The sequence below is a fragment of the Callorhinchus milii genome, unplaced genomic scaffold (genome assembly GCF_018977255.1).
Source record: "Callorhinchus milii isolate IMCB2004 unplaced genomic scaffold, IMCB_Cmil_1.0 Scaffold3, whole genome shotgun sequence".
Lineage (NCBI taxonomy): Eukaryota > Metazoa > Chordata > Chondrichthyes > Chimaeriformes > Callorhinchidae > Callorhinchus > Callorhinchus milii.
The window spans coordinates 96,666,607-96,687,263 of record NW_024704744.1 but is presented as its reverse complement, the minus strand read 5'-3'; the positions used below and the strand labels follow the sequence as shown (position 1 = coordinate 96,687,263).

Genomic DNA, 20,657 nt, shown 5'->3' with positions numbered 1-20,657 from the left:
GCTGAGCTTCTGGTCAACTATTCCCCCAGAAGTTAAGAATCTAAAACTAGTTTAAGAAAAAAAAAGTTAGCCAAATAGAAAATCGGTGTTAATATTTTCTCTACTGCAACAAAAATTTCTTTCGCAGACACAAAAACGGTATTAGTAGAATGTTTCCTGAGTTAGTTCAAAACTAAACGTAGGTATTAGTGAATTAATCTGTCCGTTATGTTGTTCAAAAAAATTTGAAACGTGCAGCTCATTGAAATGTAATCCCCATCAAAGCACAAGCTAATAGGAGCAACTGGAGTAGAAAACCATCGCTGTAAAAGCACTACTTAACAGCGCTGGAGACTTATTCGATCGTGCAATTGCGTTTTATTTAATTTGTTTTTGCTCTTACTTTTAAAAGAAACTAAACGTGCAAAACAAAAGCAAACACACACGCACACACGCACACCAGAAAGAAAAAAAGGAGAACTGCAGGGAAATTATTGCATTAAGAAGCACACTCAGGTCTTTACACACTGATGTGCGCATGCAGGAGCCAACTGAAAAGAAGGGAAGACACCAAAAAATTGCTTGCAATGGAGAACAGATGTATGGGTGTAGCATTTCAGACATTCCCAGTCCACGTCTGCATGCCATGCACTGTGTATGATCAGGAACTGGCTGAGCCAGTGAACCCAGGGCCAGCCACCATTTAGCTTGATCCCCCCGAAAACCGCAGCTTGATGCAAACGCTCGGAACTTTTAGCGATGCCCCTGAAGTGATTTAAATAGAATTTGATAGAAACAGATAAAGAAGAATCAACAACAGATGAAAGAAGGATTTCAAAGTAAGCAGAAGAGTACCAACCCCAGTTCCTCTTTTTGTTAATGAAGTCTACGGTAAAGAAAGAAAAACACACGGCAAACCCAAACTAAGAAACAATTAGAATGATATCTACCGAACAATGTAGTTTGTTTACCATAGCGTGTCCAATGCCTGAGTGCTTTGCGGAGAGGGGGGGAGAAAGGAAATTAAAACTGTGAACAGAATAACGATTGTTACTCAAAAATATGATGGTTTCACTACCATGTTAGTACATTATTTGATTAAGGTAACTGTTAGTAGAATGACACATTCCATGAATGACATGTTAGTTATTAAGCATGTTAGTAACATATAAAAAAGGCAAAATAATTTTACAAGAAAAAAAGCAGACTAACAAGTATGCCATCAATAATATTAATAGCAGTATTAAAATGTTAATATTGCTAAACCTTATTCATGAACAGGGACTCTATACTTACTTTGAACCCATGACAGTTAGTTTAAACATCACCTTCATTGTTGTTGTTTAAGAAGTTGTATTTTTTTTTAAAATCTGCAATTTACAGATTTCTAAAGGATGTTTCTTTCTGTTTATATTTCAACCCGTTACAAGTTTGTGTTAGTAATTGCACAGAGAAAGAACCCTACTAAAGCGTGTTACAGCACACGTGAAATCCTTTTCAATTCCTCAACCTCCTCCAGTCAGATTGACAAAGTTAAGGAACAGTTTACTGAATCTAAAGGAAGAAACTGGCTAAGTGAGTGAATAGCAGATCTTTGCATCCGCTCAGCGAAGCAGACAACTAAGGTAGTCTGTAGATTTAAGTAAATTTGAAGAACATTCAAAATGTCACAGTCGGCAGCTATTAACCAGAGCAAAAAGCAGATCTAGATAAGGGTCGGTGTGAGGGCATTAGCTTTGCGTTGCCCAAAATAATTAGTAAATTAAAAATTATGGATCGCCCAAGATGGCTTTTAACAGGTGAGTAAGCAGGCAAGTAATTAGTAAGCGCTAATAGTTCCAGGTTTTTTTTTTAGACTTCCGTCTAATTCCTGAAGACAATTAAAGCCTCCCACTTACAAGACAAAAGATTTATTCCGCTAAGAATGAACAAGCAGGTCTTCAAAAACATGAAATAGAGTGTAGCCCATTCGAACGGAGATGGTAAAACCGTTTGATGTTGAACAGTAACTCGCTGCTCATCTCTCTCTAACCTTTGAACCGAAGAAGCAAAATGCATCTCCATCTGCAACTGCGAGGCACGTTCGCATTGCATGTTCCGATATAGCCCTCACATCAACACGACAACCAGTAAAAATGTGTAGTGGACCTGTTTCTCCCAAACGACACGGATGTGTCTCTCCAATTCCTACCCTCATGCAAGACTATCGAGCATCAGTGCACCATTGCATTGTGGCCTATTGGCTGAGATTAAGCGCAGTGTTAACCCCAATTGATTCAGACTTCAACTCAGCACAAGAGATCATGTTCCTTTAATTCCAGGGTTTTTACTTCAGTCTGATACCTATGCCGTTTTGAAGCGCTGAATTTTTTTTTCTTACCGGTGTTCTTGAGTCGGCCTGGCAAGGTGGATTACGACGTTGGACTGTATGATTTTTTTGGTGCTCGCTCTCAACATCCAAGCTCCAGGAACTGACTTTACGTCAGATGAGTAAATTGTCAAATGTTAGGAGAGTAAAGAGTCTTCACTGATTCGATAACAATTCTTAAGTAAGCGCGCGTGTGTGTGTGTGCGTGAGAGAGAGAGAGAGACAGAGAGAAGGAGAGAGAGAGGGGGGGAGAGGGAAAGAGTCCAAAGACCTCACTGGAAGACCCCCCCCCAATGCTCTACGGAAGTATTCAAATGCTTTTGAAGGTTCATTGATACAAGTAGAAAAGTGTGTGAATACAATAATTGCAAAAAATGTAGACTGATTGGGAGGGGGTGGTTGAGGGGGGGGGGGGGGTGGGAGAGGTCGTAAAAGGTACAGAATCCACTGATTTTGTAAAGCTACGAAATCGGTCCCTACTTTTTAAATGCTTACTATTTGATGGAAATAAAACAAAAAATAATAGTACCAGGAGGATAATACAATTTGACAGAATGGGCAAAGCAAAGGGAAATGTGCCACCTGACTTGGCAGCTTGCAGGTTCCTCCTGCCAAAGCCACGCATTGATGATTGAAAGGCCACCTTATAATATCTGAAAATATTTAGCAGAAGAAAAAGTGAAGGAGAGGAGAAGGTTCTACCTGACCTGACTGTTTGCAGGTCCTTCTTGCCAAAGGGTTCATTTCAGGCTAACAGCATGTGAAAACATGCAAGGACTTACACGTTGCTGCCTTGCAAAATCCAGCAAAGTCTCCTCGTATCACATTAGCCAAGGGTGAAAGGCAAGTGAAGCGAACTACCAGCACAGGTTGTGGACCAAGAAACTCCGGTCGAAAGAGTTTCAAAAGAGTATCAAGGCACGTGCCTAGATATTCAAGGATTCAGAGCTATCGGGTGATGAGATAGAAGTCGTATTAAGGAATCTTTTGGGAAGTTGGACGGGTTGGAGACCAATTCTCCACTCTGAAAGTCTTACCATGTAACCCAGCATCTGCTTTCGAACTGGTGCAAGTCTGCCAGTACGCAGATAGACTTGGTGATACAATAACTGATATCTCAAGAGATCCAGGTTTGGAATGATTGAGAGTACTTTCCTTTAAGATGAACGACCGTCAAGTTAAAGCACGGGCGAATTCTGATGAAGAAGTCTTTCAATATCATTTAGAAACCTGCAGTCCACAGTGGATTAAAATAAAGTACTGCAACGTCACTTTTCACAGGAAGGCCTGCAGCTTTGGGAAGTGGTCAGGCAGTCTGAGAAACACAAAGCGACAGACATAATGCCAAATGGTTGGAAGGAAAGTGGGCACCGGGACTATCTGACTGATTTATGGATGCAGTGGGGATTAAAATAGAAGGAACGAAAATAGCTCGATAGACTGCCAGCGGAGTTAAAGCTTCGCCAAACAGTGTTGCACAGTGTATAAAAAAGTGTTTGCATGAAAAAGGAAATTCATGACCACAAAGGCGCAAAACTGCAGAAAGCTCGATACTATTTAAAACGTGTGTTTGAGGTGCACTGGGTTCAAAGTCATTTGGTTGAGGAGCTGCTAAATATCAGAAAAACGGAAGGAGTCCTAAGCAGTCGTGAAATTGTGCAAGAGGGCAAGAGGCTGAAGGTCTACCTCTACAACAATAACCTCATAAGAAAGAGCCGGCATGAACTTTGAAGGGCAAGATAATAAATAACAATCCGTACATTTGGTTTGGTGCCTTTATGGAGGACGTCTAAGAGCATTTCACAGGACATACTGTGAGGTAGCGAAATGCGATGTATTACACGTTGATAGAAATATAAGTCGAATGAATAATATAGGATCGGAGCGTGGAACGAGTCTGTGAGCAAAAGTGGGTGAAACGAAAGATCAAACTTGACAAACCTGCTTGGCTTCTTTGAAGATGCTTATACAAAGAGTCTCTCCCTTTGGCATTGTTTGCTTAGATTTTTCAGAAAGCTTTCGACAGAAATTCCATGTGAAAGACGTGTACCTCATCTAGCTGCCGTAGAAATCCAAGGCAAAACGTGGGAGAGCAAAAAAAAATAGAACTAAAGAGCACTCGTGTACTGTCAAACTGCCTGTGCAACTGGACAGATACCTTGCGAACAAAATTGAACATAGTTAAATGTAATGTATGACAAAAAAAATCCTGTAGCTCAGTGGTTAGAGCACTCGCTTTGCAAGCGAGAGATCTGAGTTCGATTCCAGGCAGAGGGCGAAACCTTGGGCAAGTTTCCTTACTCCACACAGAGCCTAATAATAATCCCTCCAACACCAAAAACAATAATAAATTGGTCATTTTCAATCTACGACTGTTTGTGGGACATTGCTGTGGGCAATTGGCTGCCACGTTCGCCCACAAATATACAGGCAATTCACTTTACAGTGTGTTCTGTGAAGCGCTTTGGGACGTCCTCCCGACGTGAAAAGTGCTATGTCAAATGCAAGGATTATTATTATTATTAAATACAAATCTTCAATGAATAGCATAGAATCAGAGCATGTTAGGAGCCTGTGAGCAAAAGCAGAAATCCAGTGCACCAGTCAGACCACATTTAGGATACAATGTTCGGTTTGTTTCACCGCACCCTACAAAAGGACAGGCTTATGGTAAATCAAAGCAAAGAGAAGAGCGGCAAGACTCAATCCAAATTTTACTGAGGGAGACCCTCATCGAAGAGGATGAAATATTAAACATGACACAAGGTAAAGACAGACTAGGACTTCCAATTAAGCCAAGGAAGTAGAAACAGGTAACGTAAATGCGGAAAGGTGGTAATGTGGTCTTCTAATTGTTGATGGAGAGTGACCCTGTACTAACTCCAAGAGCAAGCAGCTATTATTGAAAGGGATGGAATTTGGGAAAACAGGTTATGATTTTCCGATACTGGAGAAAATAGTTGGAGAGCTGTAAGTTTGCAGGGTTCAGGTCTGAAGAAGTAAGACTTTCTGTGAAAGAGTTTAATTTGACGCTAGCCCCCGCAAGAACTTACAGGACTGTGGAACGAAGAAGACATGCACAGAAGGAGAGAGCGGAATAAAGGTGGTACGAAGTGTTTTTGGCGAGTAAGAGGAAATAGGAACCAGTAGCGGAAATCGAAGGACAATTAGGAAGACTGCAAAGAAATATAGATGCAGCAGATTAGAAGAAAAAGAGAGCCCAGAGCCTGAGTGAACAAAATGCTAACACAACCCAGTGAGTATCTCGTGCTGGGAAATTCAGAGTCACGAGAGAGAAATCGGTAACAAACTGGATAAACCATCCGAGATCACAGCTCTGATGCAAGTCCCAGAATGTCACTGTTCTGCCCGTTTTCACGCAGCGATACGTCCAGAGTTAGTGAGCACAAGTTGTTAATTGGCAGCTGGCGTAGTAAGTCGCAAGCTTTACTCCTTGCAAAATTATAAGCGACTTTACTTGCCATGTAGGTAGATTTACCCAGGGGCCGGTGATTGTTTTTTTCGACAGTTGAACTCCACGTCTGGAATAACACACCCAGTCACGTCATCAATGGCATAAATGGTAACAGGCTAATCGTCAGATTTTTGCTGTTAAACTGGCTGGAACCCTAACCTCTCGCCGGGATTTTAAGCACCGCCGGAGAAAAGAGTGGCAGAGGAAACAGGACAAGTGAGGAAGGATCGATCTCAGCTGCGATCCTCCACGTAGATGAATAACCTGCCAGCAATCGATGCTTCACTTGAGTGTGAAGAATGGCTCCTTCATCAAGGAACTGGAGGGTAGCCCGGGCCTGGGGAGCCTGCCCCCTGAAGGAGTCGGGGTCTTAGGGAGAGACGTTGGCGGCGGGTGGTGGGCGTTGGTGGAGAGGGAGAGAAGACTGGCGACAGTATAAATCCTCCTCGGTGAAACCACCTTAACTTTACAAGCAAACAGCCGACGCTTTCTTGTGCCATCAGACTGACCGTCGAGCCCGAGAGATAACCTTCTTTAATCCTTTAATCCTCTCCTATCTGCATTGCAAATGCCGGTAAAAAGAAAAGAAAAAGTAATGAAAAAAGAACCAAACGCCGAGAAAATCAGCGGACCTGCTTTTCTGATGAATTTCTTTGATCAGCTCACTTTTATTTTCGTGTTACTTTTAGCGGTCGCCATTCATCTTCCTGGTAAAAAAAAAACGCGAAGAACCAGAACGCTTCCTAACGCACACTTGCGCACCCATTATTTTTAATGAGACAAGGAAACAGAGACGTCCTCTCCATTTGCTCACCTCCCCTCAGAAGCCAAGTACAGTGCTCTTCGGGGTTTTAATTTTTTTTTCCCCCCCTACCCCACCCCCCCCTCCCCCTATCACCCGCGCTAATTAAGTAATTGGAAAGACACGACATTCCAGATTAAAAGCACACTGAACAGAATAATAATAATAATAATCCTTGCATTTGATATAGCGCTTTTCACGTCGGGAGGACGTCCCAAAGCGCTTCACAGAACACACTGTAAAGTGAATTGACTGTATATTTGTGGGTGAACGCGGCAGCCAATTGCGCACAGCAATGTCCCACAGACAGTCGTGGATTGAAAATGACCAATTTATTATTGTTTTTGGTTTTGGAGGGATTATTATTAGGCTCTGTGTGGGGTAAGGAAACTTGCCCAAGGTTTCGCCCTCTGCCTGGAATTGAACTCAGGTCTCTCGCTTGCAAAGCGAGTGCTCTAACCACTGAGCTACAGGACTCCACAATGCCTGCTGTATCTCAAGTACCGATGATTGAGGCAGCAGTGGTTTCAGAAACCTCCCTCAGCTTGTTTCTCACCACCGTACGCTCATTTCGCGCCAGTAAATCGTCTGGTGCATCATTCACGTCAAAACAAACAAATAAACAAAAAAAAAGGGGGACGTTGCGTAAATCTGGCGCGTGAAACAAAATGGAAAGACAGAAAACCTTTGGATCGGTTGAACGGTTCCAGACGCCGGTAGAAGTCGCGATTTTGTTTGATCAAAACTCTTCCTCTTCGTAATTTTTTTTTGCGGGGGGGACAATTTTAGCCTGGGCTATGACGTACGCTGACAAATCGCGTACGGTGCGGAAACAGGTCACTCAGCCCAACCAGTCCGTGCCGGTATTTATATTCCACACGAGTCTCCGCCAGTTCATTACTCCCTCACATACCTTCTATCCCCCCCTCTCCCTTACGGCTTACAAGGGCCAAGTGACTTACTAATAACATACAGCCCGGAAACAAGTGGATTTTCAGCATCTTTTCCCCCCCCACCCACCCCCCGCCCACCCCCCAATCGTGGCAAAGCAGCGCAGGGACGTGCGTCAGATCCTATTGCGATTTTGACCCTGAAACAGAATTCTAGATCTGCTCTTTGCTCTGGTGTTTGCGAAATTACACTAACCTAACCGGGTATCCGTTTGAATAGCCTTCAAAAAACACGCGCAATAATTTACGGTCTCCAATTCCTGCTGTGGCTAAATTTGAAGATCGTGCGACCGACCATGTTTCTTTTTTTGCTTCTTGGAGACCGGTCGTTTTGTCAAAGAAAAATAAAATAACGCCTGTTGAAAATTGTTCTTCGCAAAAAAAAATAGAGCATTTTTTTTTCCCGCATCATCCATTTGTACTGTTACCTGACGAAGGTTCCTTGTTACTTTCACATCATGCCAGGCATTGTCATTAAACTTTCCATTCACAGGCTCCACCAAAGCTTCAAAGGCTCCTGACCCCAAATTAATGACCAGTGAGACAGCACCGTCTTTCAAAGCCAGATTTACATAATCGGCGGATTTCCCTGTATGAAGCATCAGGCCGTTCCTCTGAAGGGTTTTGAACGATAATGTTATTTCGTCGCTGCTGCTCTGGATTGGATTCTGCGACAGGTCATAGCAGAAGTATTCAGATCCTTTAAAAGTCGCCACGTACTCTTCTCGCACTGCAAAACACAAAAGGCGAAGAGTGAATGACGTACGACCGAGAGCTGTGTGCGCGGCAAATTGGGAAACTACGAGTAAAAAAGTAAATAAAATAAGATAAAATAATCGAAGAGTGAGTTCCCTCCGCGAGGCCGGGATAATCACTCATCGTGATCGACGCGAAAAAATATATATATTTTGGTTATTAAAAGCAGTGCAATCTATTACAACCGAACCGCATCAACCCGAAAAGGAAGAGGGTGTAATTGAGCGTATTTATCTTCCTGTGCTTAAATTAATTTCAAATTCCAAACCTTTGGCAAAGATTAATAACACTGCGTTAGAGACCACAGGTACCTGTGATTCACGCAGAGGCCGAGCAATCAGGCAGAGGTTTATTCGCTTTCAAAGTGGGGCTCTGCCACCTTGTCCCACGTCAATATATGTTTAAAGGCCTCAGTGCACCCTCTTCAGCTCCCCGGTCTATGTATTGACTACCAAGACAATCAGCGAGCAAGTCATTTATTTCCACCAATGCCGCCCAGCTCCTAAGACATTCTTTCGCTGAATATTTCCTCCATTGCTAAGGAGGAATCCAATTTGCCTTTTGCCCGGCTACCGCCTACCCCAAAACGATGCCATTCGGCCCATCGTGTCTGTGTTGGCTCTTTGAAAAGAGCTTCCAAATCAACCCCACTCCCCCGCTCTCACCCCGTAGCCCTGCGAACTTGTCCCCCCCACCCTTTCCCGTTCAGCCCACGTCCGCAAAAGACTCTGCTCGCTCTGCTCCTGCTGCAAGTGAGTAGTGACAGGTTTAGAATTTCTTGCAGAATTGTTTCAGTGGGCGGTGTGTGGTTTATGAGTGCGAAAAGGCAGTCGAGGAAGGGTTAAAAAAAGTGCTCTGAGACATTACCACGCGCGAGGGATGCTATTTCAATGCAATGTTGTTATTGTTGCTGTTATTCCTCCAGACATCACAACTATCAATCTTGCCCTTTGGGTGAGATTTGTGCACAGGCTTCCTATTCAGGTGGATGCTAAACAACAAACAAACTCCACACGTCCAGCGCCCCCTCATGTCGCAAAGACCTCCCACGGCGCGATTCAATGCAGTATCGATTGGACAAGCCTCCAGATTAAATACGGTCATTCGCTTACCAGCCGTTCGTTGGATATTCCCGTTTGCAAATCGGCTGCGTGGATGTATCGATACCCAATCACTACACTTGGCAGGAACATTGCAATGCACTTGCAGATGTTCTCGACACTATAACCCCCGCATCGGATGCAAATGATTGATATTATTCTTCACTGAAATCGGATTGGAAACAAATGGCAATGGAATAAGGGCCTCACAGCAAATCAAAAAGTGTTTTGACATCTATTGAATGCGTTTGTTCCACCCAGTTACCGAGTGATATTAAGGATTTGGGGGGTTAAAACAAAAGTACTTTGATATTTCACTGGTAAACTTAACTTGAATGTTTAGTGGTTGCTTCTTGCCTTTCCTAGTACAAGGAGGGAAGCCGATGTTCACTTACATATTAATTTGCGCAAATGGTCTTTGTGTGTGCCATCTACAGAACGTGGCTGTCGTTTCAATGGCCTTTTAAAGTAGAAAAGTGTCCGTGTGAATACTGATGAAAAGAAACGAATCAAACGAAACACTTAGGAAATAAGCTGATTTAAAGGTTCTGACAACACGGGTGAGATGTTGGCGTGTAGTTTTCATATCAGTCCTACTTCAATTCCATCCACACTTATACATGTTTCCTTATTGAATAAATAAAACGACACTGGTGTTTCACAACTTTGCTCAACAAGGCTACAAAGGATATAACACACAACAAGTACCATCCTTTCCATTCCTTTATCGCAAGGTTTTTTTTTCCTCCACAGATTAACCCAAACGTTTCCTTCAGGTACGTTCACTGCCGGTCGCAGATACAATTCTGCGAAGCACGTCAGAACGGTCATGTTACAGGGGCCTTTGCCAAATGCAAGAATTATGCAAGATAATAATTATTATCATTATTTCTATTGGTTCGAATATGCATCTACAGTGCAGAGCTGAAGGTGTGCTGGATTGTTGCCGGTGCCATCCTTCAGATACGACGTGAAACTGAGATGGCGTCTGTCTGGTCAGGTGGCCATTAAAAGATCCCCTGGCACTACTTCACGGAAAAGAGAAGGGAGTTCCTCCTAGTGCCTGGGCAACAATCGCCCAAATAAAATTGTTCATTCACTTCATGGCTGTTTGTTGCTGTGACGTTGCTGCGCACAAATTGGCTGCCTCCTTCACCTACAAAATGCCCGGTCGTTACATTTCACAGTAATCCCTGTGAAATGCTTGAAGACATCCTCCCGACGCAAAAAGGCGCCACATCGAATACAAGGATTATTATTTATCAATGCTGTGCAAGGCCCAGAGATAGCTCTAATCATCCCAGATTGAATTATTATTGAAAACATATTATTCTCAGGACCCTCTTCTTCAACTGTGCCTTCGGCAACCCTCCACCCTCCCTTATCCCACGTCCCCCCCTTTCGCTAGGGTTGAAATCTCTGACTGTCCAGCACCTTAGGGCCTCCTCCTGACGTGAAGGGAGCAATACAAGCGGAATTTTGCAGTGCCTTTTATTTGAAAACGCAGATAACTGGAAATGGAAAGCAATAAAGACAATCTAAAGTTCAAGTAACGAGTGACAATTGCTTATGTTTCAACCCTGCAATTTGCAATGTCAAGAACCGAGTACACTTCAGGATCTTGTTGCTCCCAAGATCAGAGTTCATTTGAGACCACATTAATGTACGATTCTATTCTCTCCTACTTATTAATATATCCCCAGCTTCGGAATAATCACGATGAATGTAATCACATTTTCATTGAAGGTTTGCCGCTACGATGTATTAGAAACTAATATGCATAGGTTAATGGGTTTTTACACCTTTCATTCCATTTTTCTTTTGTCAATTTATGACAAAATCTTTAGAGTTAATAGCATTTTCCTAAAGGAGAAAAGAAATGAAAGCTAACTCAGCAACCCTGCATCTTTTACGAGATAAGACAACTGCGGTCGTTTGAAAGAGTAAACTACTGTAGCTATGACTAGCGGGCATCTATTTTATATGGGAAACATTCTCGTCTCTCTTCAAGAACCACAAAGTCCCAATGCAGATAAACCTATGGCGTATAAGATACGGGTTTAAACAGTTCTCCTGCACGATTCTGAGCTGCTGCGCGCGCAGAGGAAAGCTTTCCTTTGGCCCATTTATGAAATCCAGGAAGGAGCAGTAGGGTGGAATTGTGAGAAAAAGGGGAAACAGCTTCAGGGAGGAAGGGTTTCAGCGTTCAATGACCCGTTGCCCGTATCCTGGAGGCTGAGTCAGCATCACAGTGGGCTAGTCAATTTGTCAAAGCCCCTCGCTTGAGGACAGGGATTAAGGTTTACAAGAAAGAAAAAGGGTATGAAAGGTGTAAAAACCCATTAACCTATGTTTATTAGCTTACCTTACTTGGGTAAGCTTGGCACATGGCACTGGACGTAGAACATCATGGTGGCTTGCCTGTCACATGCTGGATAGGTAGCAGAAGGCTTACCAGAGTGCTTTCAACGGCAAGCCATGTGGTCTTAGCTGGTTAAGTTCCAGCAATACCCCAACACACACACTGGGATCCTCAAGCCTGGTCTCTTGCCAACCTAATACTCTACGGAATTAGGTAAAGGGGGTATATTCCTCTGGAGAGAGAGCTGGCGTTCCTGTTTAGACACAGGGAAATCTCCATGCATAGGTGGGCTACACGTGTGGTCTGGTTGGGATGCTTTTAAGCATGGGGTTGAGCTTCCACACGTGCGAGATGTGCAATGCACAGGACGACCAAAAACAGAATGAGTTAATGTGGGTGCCATTGGATGCTTTGTCGGTGAAAATGCCAAATATAACCGTCAAATTTCTATTCGCTGGCTTAAGTCCTCATTCATCGAGGGAAGCGTAGATTGCGCGCAGAGCACAATACGCTTTGGTTTCTGAACTCGCTCCCATTCCCTGAAGGTTTCGATCAACTGTCTGTGATGGAAAATCTAACTCTATAAGTAAAACACAAAAAGGGCAATTATGAACAATGAATGCGGTTAATGATCTTTTGAGCGTTGTACTTACGAAACACACAGAAAGTCTTGCCGCCACATCAATGCAGCCAGACTTACATTTCCGCCACCCCTGGCAGGCAATAAGCAATTAACGGTCTCTGGTTGCACTGAGACCGAGGATCAATTGCTGCAGATGCACAGTTGCAAACCAGAGGCACAAAACCCATTTCTGAGTAATGGAGTTTTAAGATGACGGGAAGCCAGGCTTACTGAGTAAGAGCCTCGCCAAGTGCAGCACTAAGCTGTTGCAGACCAGAGGGGTCAGAGATCAGATGCCTAACCTGTGCTGAGTTAGCTGATCTCAGCCAGGACGGTAGTTCAGGTATTACAGTTTGCCCTCGTACCCCCTGGGCAAGGGAAGTGGTTGGTCAAAATCAGCCATCTACTGACATTAGCATTAAAATTGTCCAGCGATTCCGACTGGGAAGTGTATGTGTGGGAAGTCAGGGATGTTGAATTGTCTTGCATCAGTCGATGTCACGCTATTGGGTTTTAGGTGGTTAAACTGCACTGGTACCTCAATGCACACTCTGGTGTCCCCAAGCCTTGGCCCTTCGCAATCTGCACTTAATACTCTTTGGAATTAGGAAAGCAGAGTGTGTCCCTCTGAGGAGAGAATGTGCATTGCATTCCACATACTTTTAACATATTTTCCACGTAAAAATGAAAGGCCTTTTGATTGAGTTATTGGAGGCTGACCAACTCCTATAGAAACCATATTCCAGCAAGGGTCAGCCCTTTCAGGCAAAGAGAAAGAATATGTTTTTTAGTACTAGTCTGGGTAGGGGTATCAGTGCTAGGCTGGGCAGGGAGGGTTAGCGCTAGATTAGGTGGTGGTTTTCGTACAAGACTGGGCGGGGGGGTTTAGTACTCGGTTGGGCAAAGGGTTTAGCACAAGACTGGGTGGTGGTTTTAGGCCATGAAAGGAACCGGTTCTCTTTATTAGGACAGCACCCAATTAGTGTAAAGTATCTGTGTTGGACGTTCGGGATTCAAATCACGACATACGACGTGGAATAATGGTATAACCCTTTACAGCAGTATTTTTACTCAATCATTTATTTAGCGCTCTCGGAACAATAATGAATATTTAAACAATAAATATAAAAACAAATCAGTCCCCATTCATTTCCTCCAGTTAATTGAGCTCACAGGCAGAGCAAACTCTATCACCCACCCACTGCCAAAAAGGCCATCTTTCTGTTACGACTTTATATCGTGATTTTCCCTTTGAAAAGGCGCCACAAAGGGACCAATATATTTAGAGGTCGGTGTATGATAGTCCCCCAAACTGCATGCCGCCCACATTGCTCGCCCTCCCAACAGGGGTAAAGTAGCATAAAACAATGCTACTTCTTGACGCAGAGGTGTGAGCGGTTAACACGGTTACGGTAAAAAATGGTCCCACTGTGCATTGTTTCACAAAAGGTCGCTGAGTCGAGAGAAAATGAACCAAAATGACACGGTGAAATGAATATGTCTTTGCATGGACCATCCTTGCTCCATTAATAAGGGTGTAATACGAACAGGATTTTGATTGTGTACTAAATGCGCAGGTAACAAGCGTGACTATATATCGCAACAGATAATAGAATGCTTGATTTATATTTCTACAATCTGCAAATGTGACTGCGGTTCCGTGTTCCGCAAATCGCTGTCACTAATTTTCTAATCGATGACCACAGGCCTAAAACAATCATTTACTCGAAAGTCACTCTGGAGCAACATGACAATATCATGCGCCATTTGCATAGGTTTACATGGCCTGTTCGGCAAAGAAACAGGTCATTCAACCCAATTTGGACCGGGCAAATTGTACGAGTAAAGACAGAAGAAAGCAAGCACGGATGTTGCGAAAGCCTTGGCTGCCAATTGCCCCTTTGCTTTACTTTGGTTTCGCGTGAGTTAAGCATCCGAGAGAGAGACCGATGCAGAATACAAAAATACGAAATAACTTCGGGAGGACGGCCCAAGGCGCTGAACGGTCAGGGATCGGGACCTGAGCCGGCAACGGGGTGGGGTTTGAGATCAGGGAGGGTGGAGGGCAGAGAGGGCAGGAGAGTGGCCGAAGGCACGGTTTAAAGAGGAGGGTCTTGAGGCGTGCCTTGAAGGAGGCGAGGGAGGGAGCGAGGCGAAGGGAATGTGGGAGTTCCAGAGGGTGGGGGTGGAGAGGCTGAAGGCCCGACCGCCGATGGTGGGGTGGGTTGGGCAGAGGACGAGGAGCAGGCCAGAGCCTGCTGAGCGGAGGGAGTGGACAGGTTGATAGGGGGTCAGCAGGTCAGAGAGGTAGGAGGGGGGCAAGGCCATGGAGGGCCTTGAAAGTGAGGACGGAGATTTTGAATTCTATCCTCTGGGGGATGGGGAGCCAGTGGAGCCGGGTGAGGGTGGGGGGGTGATGGGGTCACGGAGCCTGGTGCGGGAGAGGACATGAGCTGCGGAGTTCTGGATGATCTGCAGCCTGTGGAGGGAAGAGTTGGGAAAACCGACCCTTCAGCTGCGTTTCAGAATCCCAGGATATGCTAATATCCCGTAGTCTGAATGGAGGCCAAGAGAAACACTGATGGAGGAGAGAGACTGTTGAGGGCCAGAGGTGAAAAAGGGGTGACTACAAATGGCCCGGAGTACATATAATGAGTACTACTGCTCTACGTGGATATAATTTAAAGAGCTGCGTTTCAGTCCAATATGCAAAATGCTAAGACACAGCTAACCATGAAATGTTGTACTTAAATGGATATTAGCTTCAAGCAATGAATTTGCCAAAAATGAATAACAGCGATTTGCAAAGGCAAACATTGATGCGCTTCTGTTATAAATGCTTTCACAGTACAGTAAATAGTTCCTTAGTGAAAGCGAGAAAAAAAAACTCTATAGATCGTTTCCTACTTGTTTAATCATTTAAGATGAAGTGCAATATAACAATAGACTACTGGCACTTAGTCGTAAGAGTTGGGATGGGATAAAAAAAAATTCCAGTGACGGGTCAAGCAAAGGATCAGAAAATAAATCTCTGCAGTAGGAGATGAAGTTGGAATTGAAATAATCTTCTGTATTCCTCTTCACTGATGAGGTAATGTAACTCGAACCTTTTTATTTGTTGTTTCGTGCCAAAGATAGGAAGACAGATAGACAGGCAGACCAACAAGTCTTAGTGGACAGACGTACAGAGGCAATCTATGTGATGCAACTGTCCATCATAGGTGATTATGTGATTACCCAACCACTGAGTCAGTCTATAAACATTAATAATGATTAATATTTTACAGCGCAAATAATCAGCACAATCACACCTAGAAAGGGCTCTTCACATCTTAACGCAAATGTATTAATTCAGCCACAGTGCACTCCCAGCTATGAGAGGCTCTCGAAAAGGACTTTGCTTTACATTCTGAAGAAGGTTGACATTCCCTCAAAGGTTACACGGGGATAAGTTCATAGACTGCAACTTGGCAGAAACATACGTTTTATTTGAATTCAATAGGGCTTGCTTTTATGTCTCCTTTCAAATCATTAACAATCAATGTGCTTTGCATTTATTCTCTATTTAGCATCCTGTAGAAACAGCTGCTTCATGATAATATTCGAGATCACGCAAACGTATGACAAATGCATGATTTATTGTTTTGTCGTTGCCATTTTGTGGCTTGCAGCTGGTGGGAGTAACAGTAGTACTTGAGGGAAAACACATTATTTAATGCAAATGTTAATTATTAAACATATGGATCCCTGTAGCGTAGTGGTTAGAGCACTCGCTTTGCACGAGAGAGGACCTATTTCGGGCAGGGTGAAACCTTAGGCAAGTTTCCTTTCTCCACACGCCTCTGTTACCCGGTTGTTGATCGATTGGTGGATTGCTATTCCATGGGTAATAACCCCTTCAAAAAATATATATCTATAATGTGGTCACGCAATGCACGACTGTTTGTGGGACACTACTGGGCTCTGAGTCAGGAGGTTGTGGGTTCAAGCCCCGCATCAGGACTTTGAACTCACGTAGTCCAGTCTGATTCTCCAGCGCAGTGCTGGGGATGTGCTGCACTGTCAAAGTCGAGGTGCCCTCCTTTGAGTGAGGCATTAAACTGAGGTCCTGTTTGCCTGACATTAAAAGCTTTCACGGCGCTCTTCGAAAAAAGAAGAGAATTTCTCCCAATGTTCTGGCCAACAATCGCCCCCCAGATTACATTGGTCATTCCCTTCATGGCTGTCTGGGACTTTGCTGTGCACAAATTGGCTGTCACGTTCTACCTATGAAATATAGAGTCACTACAATGTACAGTGTATCCCGTGAAACGCTTTGAGACGTCCTCCCGAGGCGAAAGGCAATATACCAAATGTCTTTTGGACGCAGCTGACTGTGTTACAGTCGCATCTGTCTGCAGGGGGGGTGATCCAGGGTTTCTGGGAGACAGCTTCAAACATGTCTGATCTGCAACAACGATGGGAGAAGGAGGACGCAGTTATTCTGCTGAAGTTCGGAGTGGAACCAAATTGTTGAAGCAAAGCAGAACGTGCTTTACGCTGCGTTCTGGACCACTGTTCTCCTTTGGGAGCACTCGAAAATGACAGCGGACAACGAGAGTATTCCGGTCTCCAGCACAGCCGTAGCTCGCCTCGGTAAACACAAAAACCCACCCGAAAATGATTTCGATGAATAACATCCAAGGCCGTGGACTCGTATACGAAATCGGGCATCTGTCAGTTGAGGAATTCTTTAACGGACTGGCTTATTCAGATCTTGCCATCACTTCTGCATGAGTGAAACATTGAAAAGACTGAAAGAAAATCTTCTCCTCATGAAGGAAGTGGAATATTTCATCTTGGAAATGAATCTGCTTCATCTCAGGCTGTTAGAAGTGAAGTTAAAAGCCTGTCTTAAGAGGATATTGTCAATTGAGCCACAATGGCATTTTGAATGTAGACAAATTCAACGGGACAGCCCTTGGCTCACCCACCCACCCACCCACCCACCCTCCCTCCCTGCCACTTTCTTGATGGGTGAGCTGCAGCTTGACAGATAGACACGATAGACTTCCTACACCATCACCCCCCCACCCACCCCCCAGTCAGTCCCTCTACCTGATCCAAACTCACAGTTGGATAGAACAACCTGATGGTTGATCAAGACGTGCTGGAAGACGAAACTAAGCTGAAGATAAATTTCTCAGCGCTGAAACAACAGTGCACCAAGGTGTCAAGACCAGACTGGGCGATCGAAGTTCATGGAGCTTGAACCCACAACCTTCTGACTCCGAGGCAAGAGGGCTACCAACTGAGGCCAGCCATTACCTGTTCTTCTCAAGCCTTCCAAGAGACTGGAAAATGACCCGAAAGCATTTACCTTTCACCAAAAGCTTCTTTTTCTATTTTTTTTAAAAAAACGCAAGGCAAAATCAAACATTTTGTGCAATGGGAAGTATTTTTCTATTAAAACTGGGCAGCAAAACGGATTGAGTTCGGTTTATACTGAATATATCTTTACTGTTCCCATGATATAATTCAGTGAGCATCTTTAGATATTGACTTAGAGATTGACAAGATTAGGCTATCTTTTCTGTGGAGGTTGTGGGGAAAATCACACTGGTAACAGCTTAAAGTGCCAAGAAAACTTTTAAAAAATGCTTTTTAAGCAAGGTCAAGTATCCAGGTTAAGTGATTGAAACAAAGCCTGCTCCTTAATACACTCCTTAATACACTCGCTTTTGTTGTCGGGGTTGGCAAGTGGATGCAAGGAGTGCTCTCTGTTTTTGCCATCTCTTAAAACAGTAAAGTCTCTTCGAAAGGAACCTATTGCTGAGTTCGGAGCTTGTATACGTCAGGCTGAAGGTCGCTTGTGCTCCGCTTCAGCTTCATATTTCCCGCAGATGTTCTGAAGTCAAAGTCAGGAGGCGAGAATCCAACCACCCGCTGAATGTGTGTCTGGGGAGACAGCAGTGCATCTTCTCGCGCGTCCTCTCGATCAAGCGTTTGCCAACGGACTCTGAACGCTCACGTCTGCGTGGCTCTTTTGTGCTCCGCATTTACAATCCGCATTTACAGGCCCCCAAATACTGACCTACGTTTTGTGAGCTGCCATGAAGTGAGTGACCAATTTTATTTCGGGGGCTTTGTTGGCCAGGAACACCAGTAGGAACTCCCTTCTCTTTGCGTATAGTGCCACTGGGATCTTCAAATTCAGGACCTGCGCAGGTTTATTATTATTTTATTATTATTATTAATTAATTAATAAACCTCGCACTTGACGCAATGCCTTGTCACTTTGTCGGAATGCCTCAATAAAGCTTTTCCCCGGGAGCAAGTGTGATGGCGTGGAGAGAGCGTCGGGGGCAAAGGGAAGGAAACCGCATGCAAAGGCCTTTACAAAGGGAAAAGAGGCTGCAGGTGAACGCGGAGAGAGAGTGAGAGAGAAGAGAGAAAAAAAAACCTAAGTGTTGAACTGAGCTGAAGATCGGGTTTGAGGGAACGTGTACCGAATGGAAATGTGGTTGAGGGACCAGAAGAGGAGCGAGGCTTTGGGTGGAGGTTCTGCTGCTAAGACGTGTCTGCCGGACTGCGGCTCCTGACGGACAAGGACACGGTGAATCGTGGCAGGGTTCAAGGACCCCCTTAGAGCAGCGTCTGACGGTGAACTCCATTCTTTAACGGCGAGAAGCGCCGCGACCGAAACCAAAGAATCGAAGGGATCAATCAGCACGAGACAGCCGTGAGCGGAGGTCATTTTATCTAAAGTCTGGTCGTTGCTAATTGATCCCTTCAAGCTGAATTGCACGAAGTGGATTTAAACGTAACCCGTACCCGAAAGCTCGGTTGCTCATCGCACACATCCCCAGCGTGCTTCCGAACGTCTTCTCTTCGCTCCGTCCCATCACTGCCTTTGATCTTTGCATGCTCTTTCCCCGCTTTGATCTGCGTTCGCCAATTTCTCCTCTCGCCCCGCTGTTTCCGTCGGAGCTCGCAACATTAAAGGCGTTTATTTTATCGTAGGGAGATGCAACTCCGCTGCTTAAATTAGCCGTGGCTTCTCTCTCCTCGCCCTCGCACGTGTGTACATTCATACACGTGCACGCGCGCGCATGTCAACCCACGTAAACAACTATGCACACGCATGCGCGCGCGCGCAACCGTACATAAGCTCACGCTGACGCACACGCGCGCCCGCGCAAGCCTACACAAACACGCAAACAGACAAACGACCACGCACAGAGGTACATACAAACATACACTCAGATGTACACATAGGCACAGCCGTACATTCAAGCGGACACACACACACACACAGGGGCACAACACGCGCACACAAATACGCACACCCAAACTCGCAGGCGCACACCCCCACACAAAGGAAAATAAATCGGAGACATGAACGAACAAAAGAGAATGAAGTTTCAAAAAAGAATAAGGAACCAATAATGGGAGTAAATGCAAACAATTGAAGATAACTGGACACCGGAGTTGAAACAGATTCCGACTGTTCACACTGACATCCAACTCCGTTGGGGGGTATGAGAGCCTTTGATCAATGTTGAAAAATAATGCCATTGAAACGAGATTGAATATCAACATATTGCAGAATGATATTCAGCCTCATTTTCCTTTCTTAGAATTGTCAGCTGGTTCTGCGTAAAATTTTAAAATCCCTGGTCGTAAACAACATTTTGTTTATCCACCGTGACTATCTTTATTACGATTTATGGATCATTCCAACAGGCAAGAATAAAACGGATGGTAACAAATTATGTTCTCACACTGTGATTTAACAGGACATTTCCATGTTAATAATCCCGTAAATCAAGTGAAAAAATCCGCTACTATTTATTATTACTGATAATAGTACTTGTATTCGACACAGTGCCTTCGTACACCCACTGAAATTTCTCAAAGTGTTTCACGGCATTCGTTGCCAGGTGCAGCGACTGCCTCTTTGCTCGCGATGTGAATTTGGCCACGTTCGAGTTACCATTCAGCCTAAAGACCCGGGTCCGTCGTTTCACACGGGAAGATGGAAGACTTTGGCCGTGCTGACGCGCACACGAGTCATTATTGGTACCGTTGCATTCGCACAAAATAATAATAATAATAATCCTTGCATTTGATATAGCGCTTTTCACGTCGGGAGGACGTCCCAAAGCGCTTCACAGAATATACTGTAAAGTGAGTTGACTGTATATTTGTGGGCGAACGCGGCAGCCAATTGCGCACAGCAATGTCCCACAAACAGTCATAGA

At 44.4% G+C, this 20,657-nt stretch overlaps 1 protein-coding gene across 1 annotated transcript in view; it reads right to left on the bottom strand.

Annotated features, from left to right (window-relative positions):
* The window catches only part of nrxn1a (neurexin 1a), a 740,055-nt gene that overhangs the window by 499,394 nt on the left and 220,004 nt on the right, over nt 1-20,657 (bottom strand). The window contains exon 4 of the mRNA XM_042333191.1: nt 8,003-8,304. Coding sequence (XP_042189125.1) covers nt 8,003-8,304 — 302 coding nt within the window. The remainder of the gene's footprint in view (nt 1-8,002; nt 8,305-20,657) is intronic.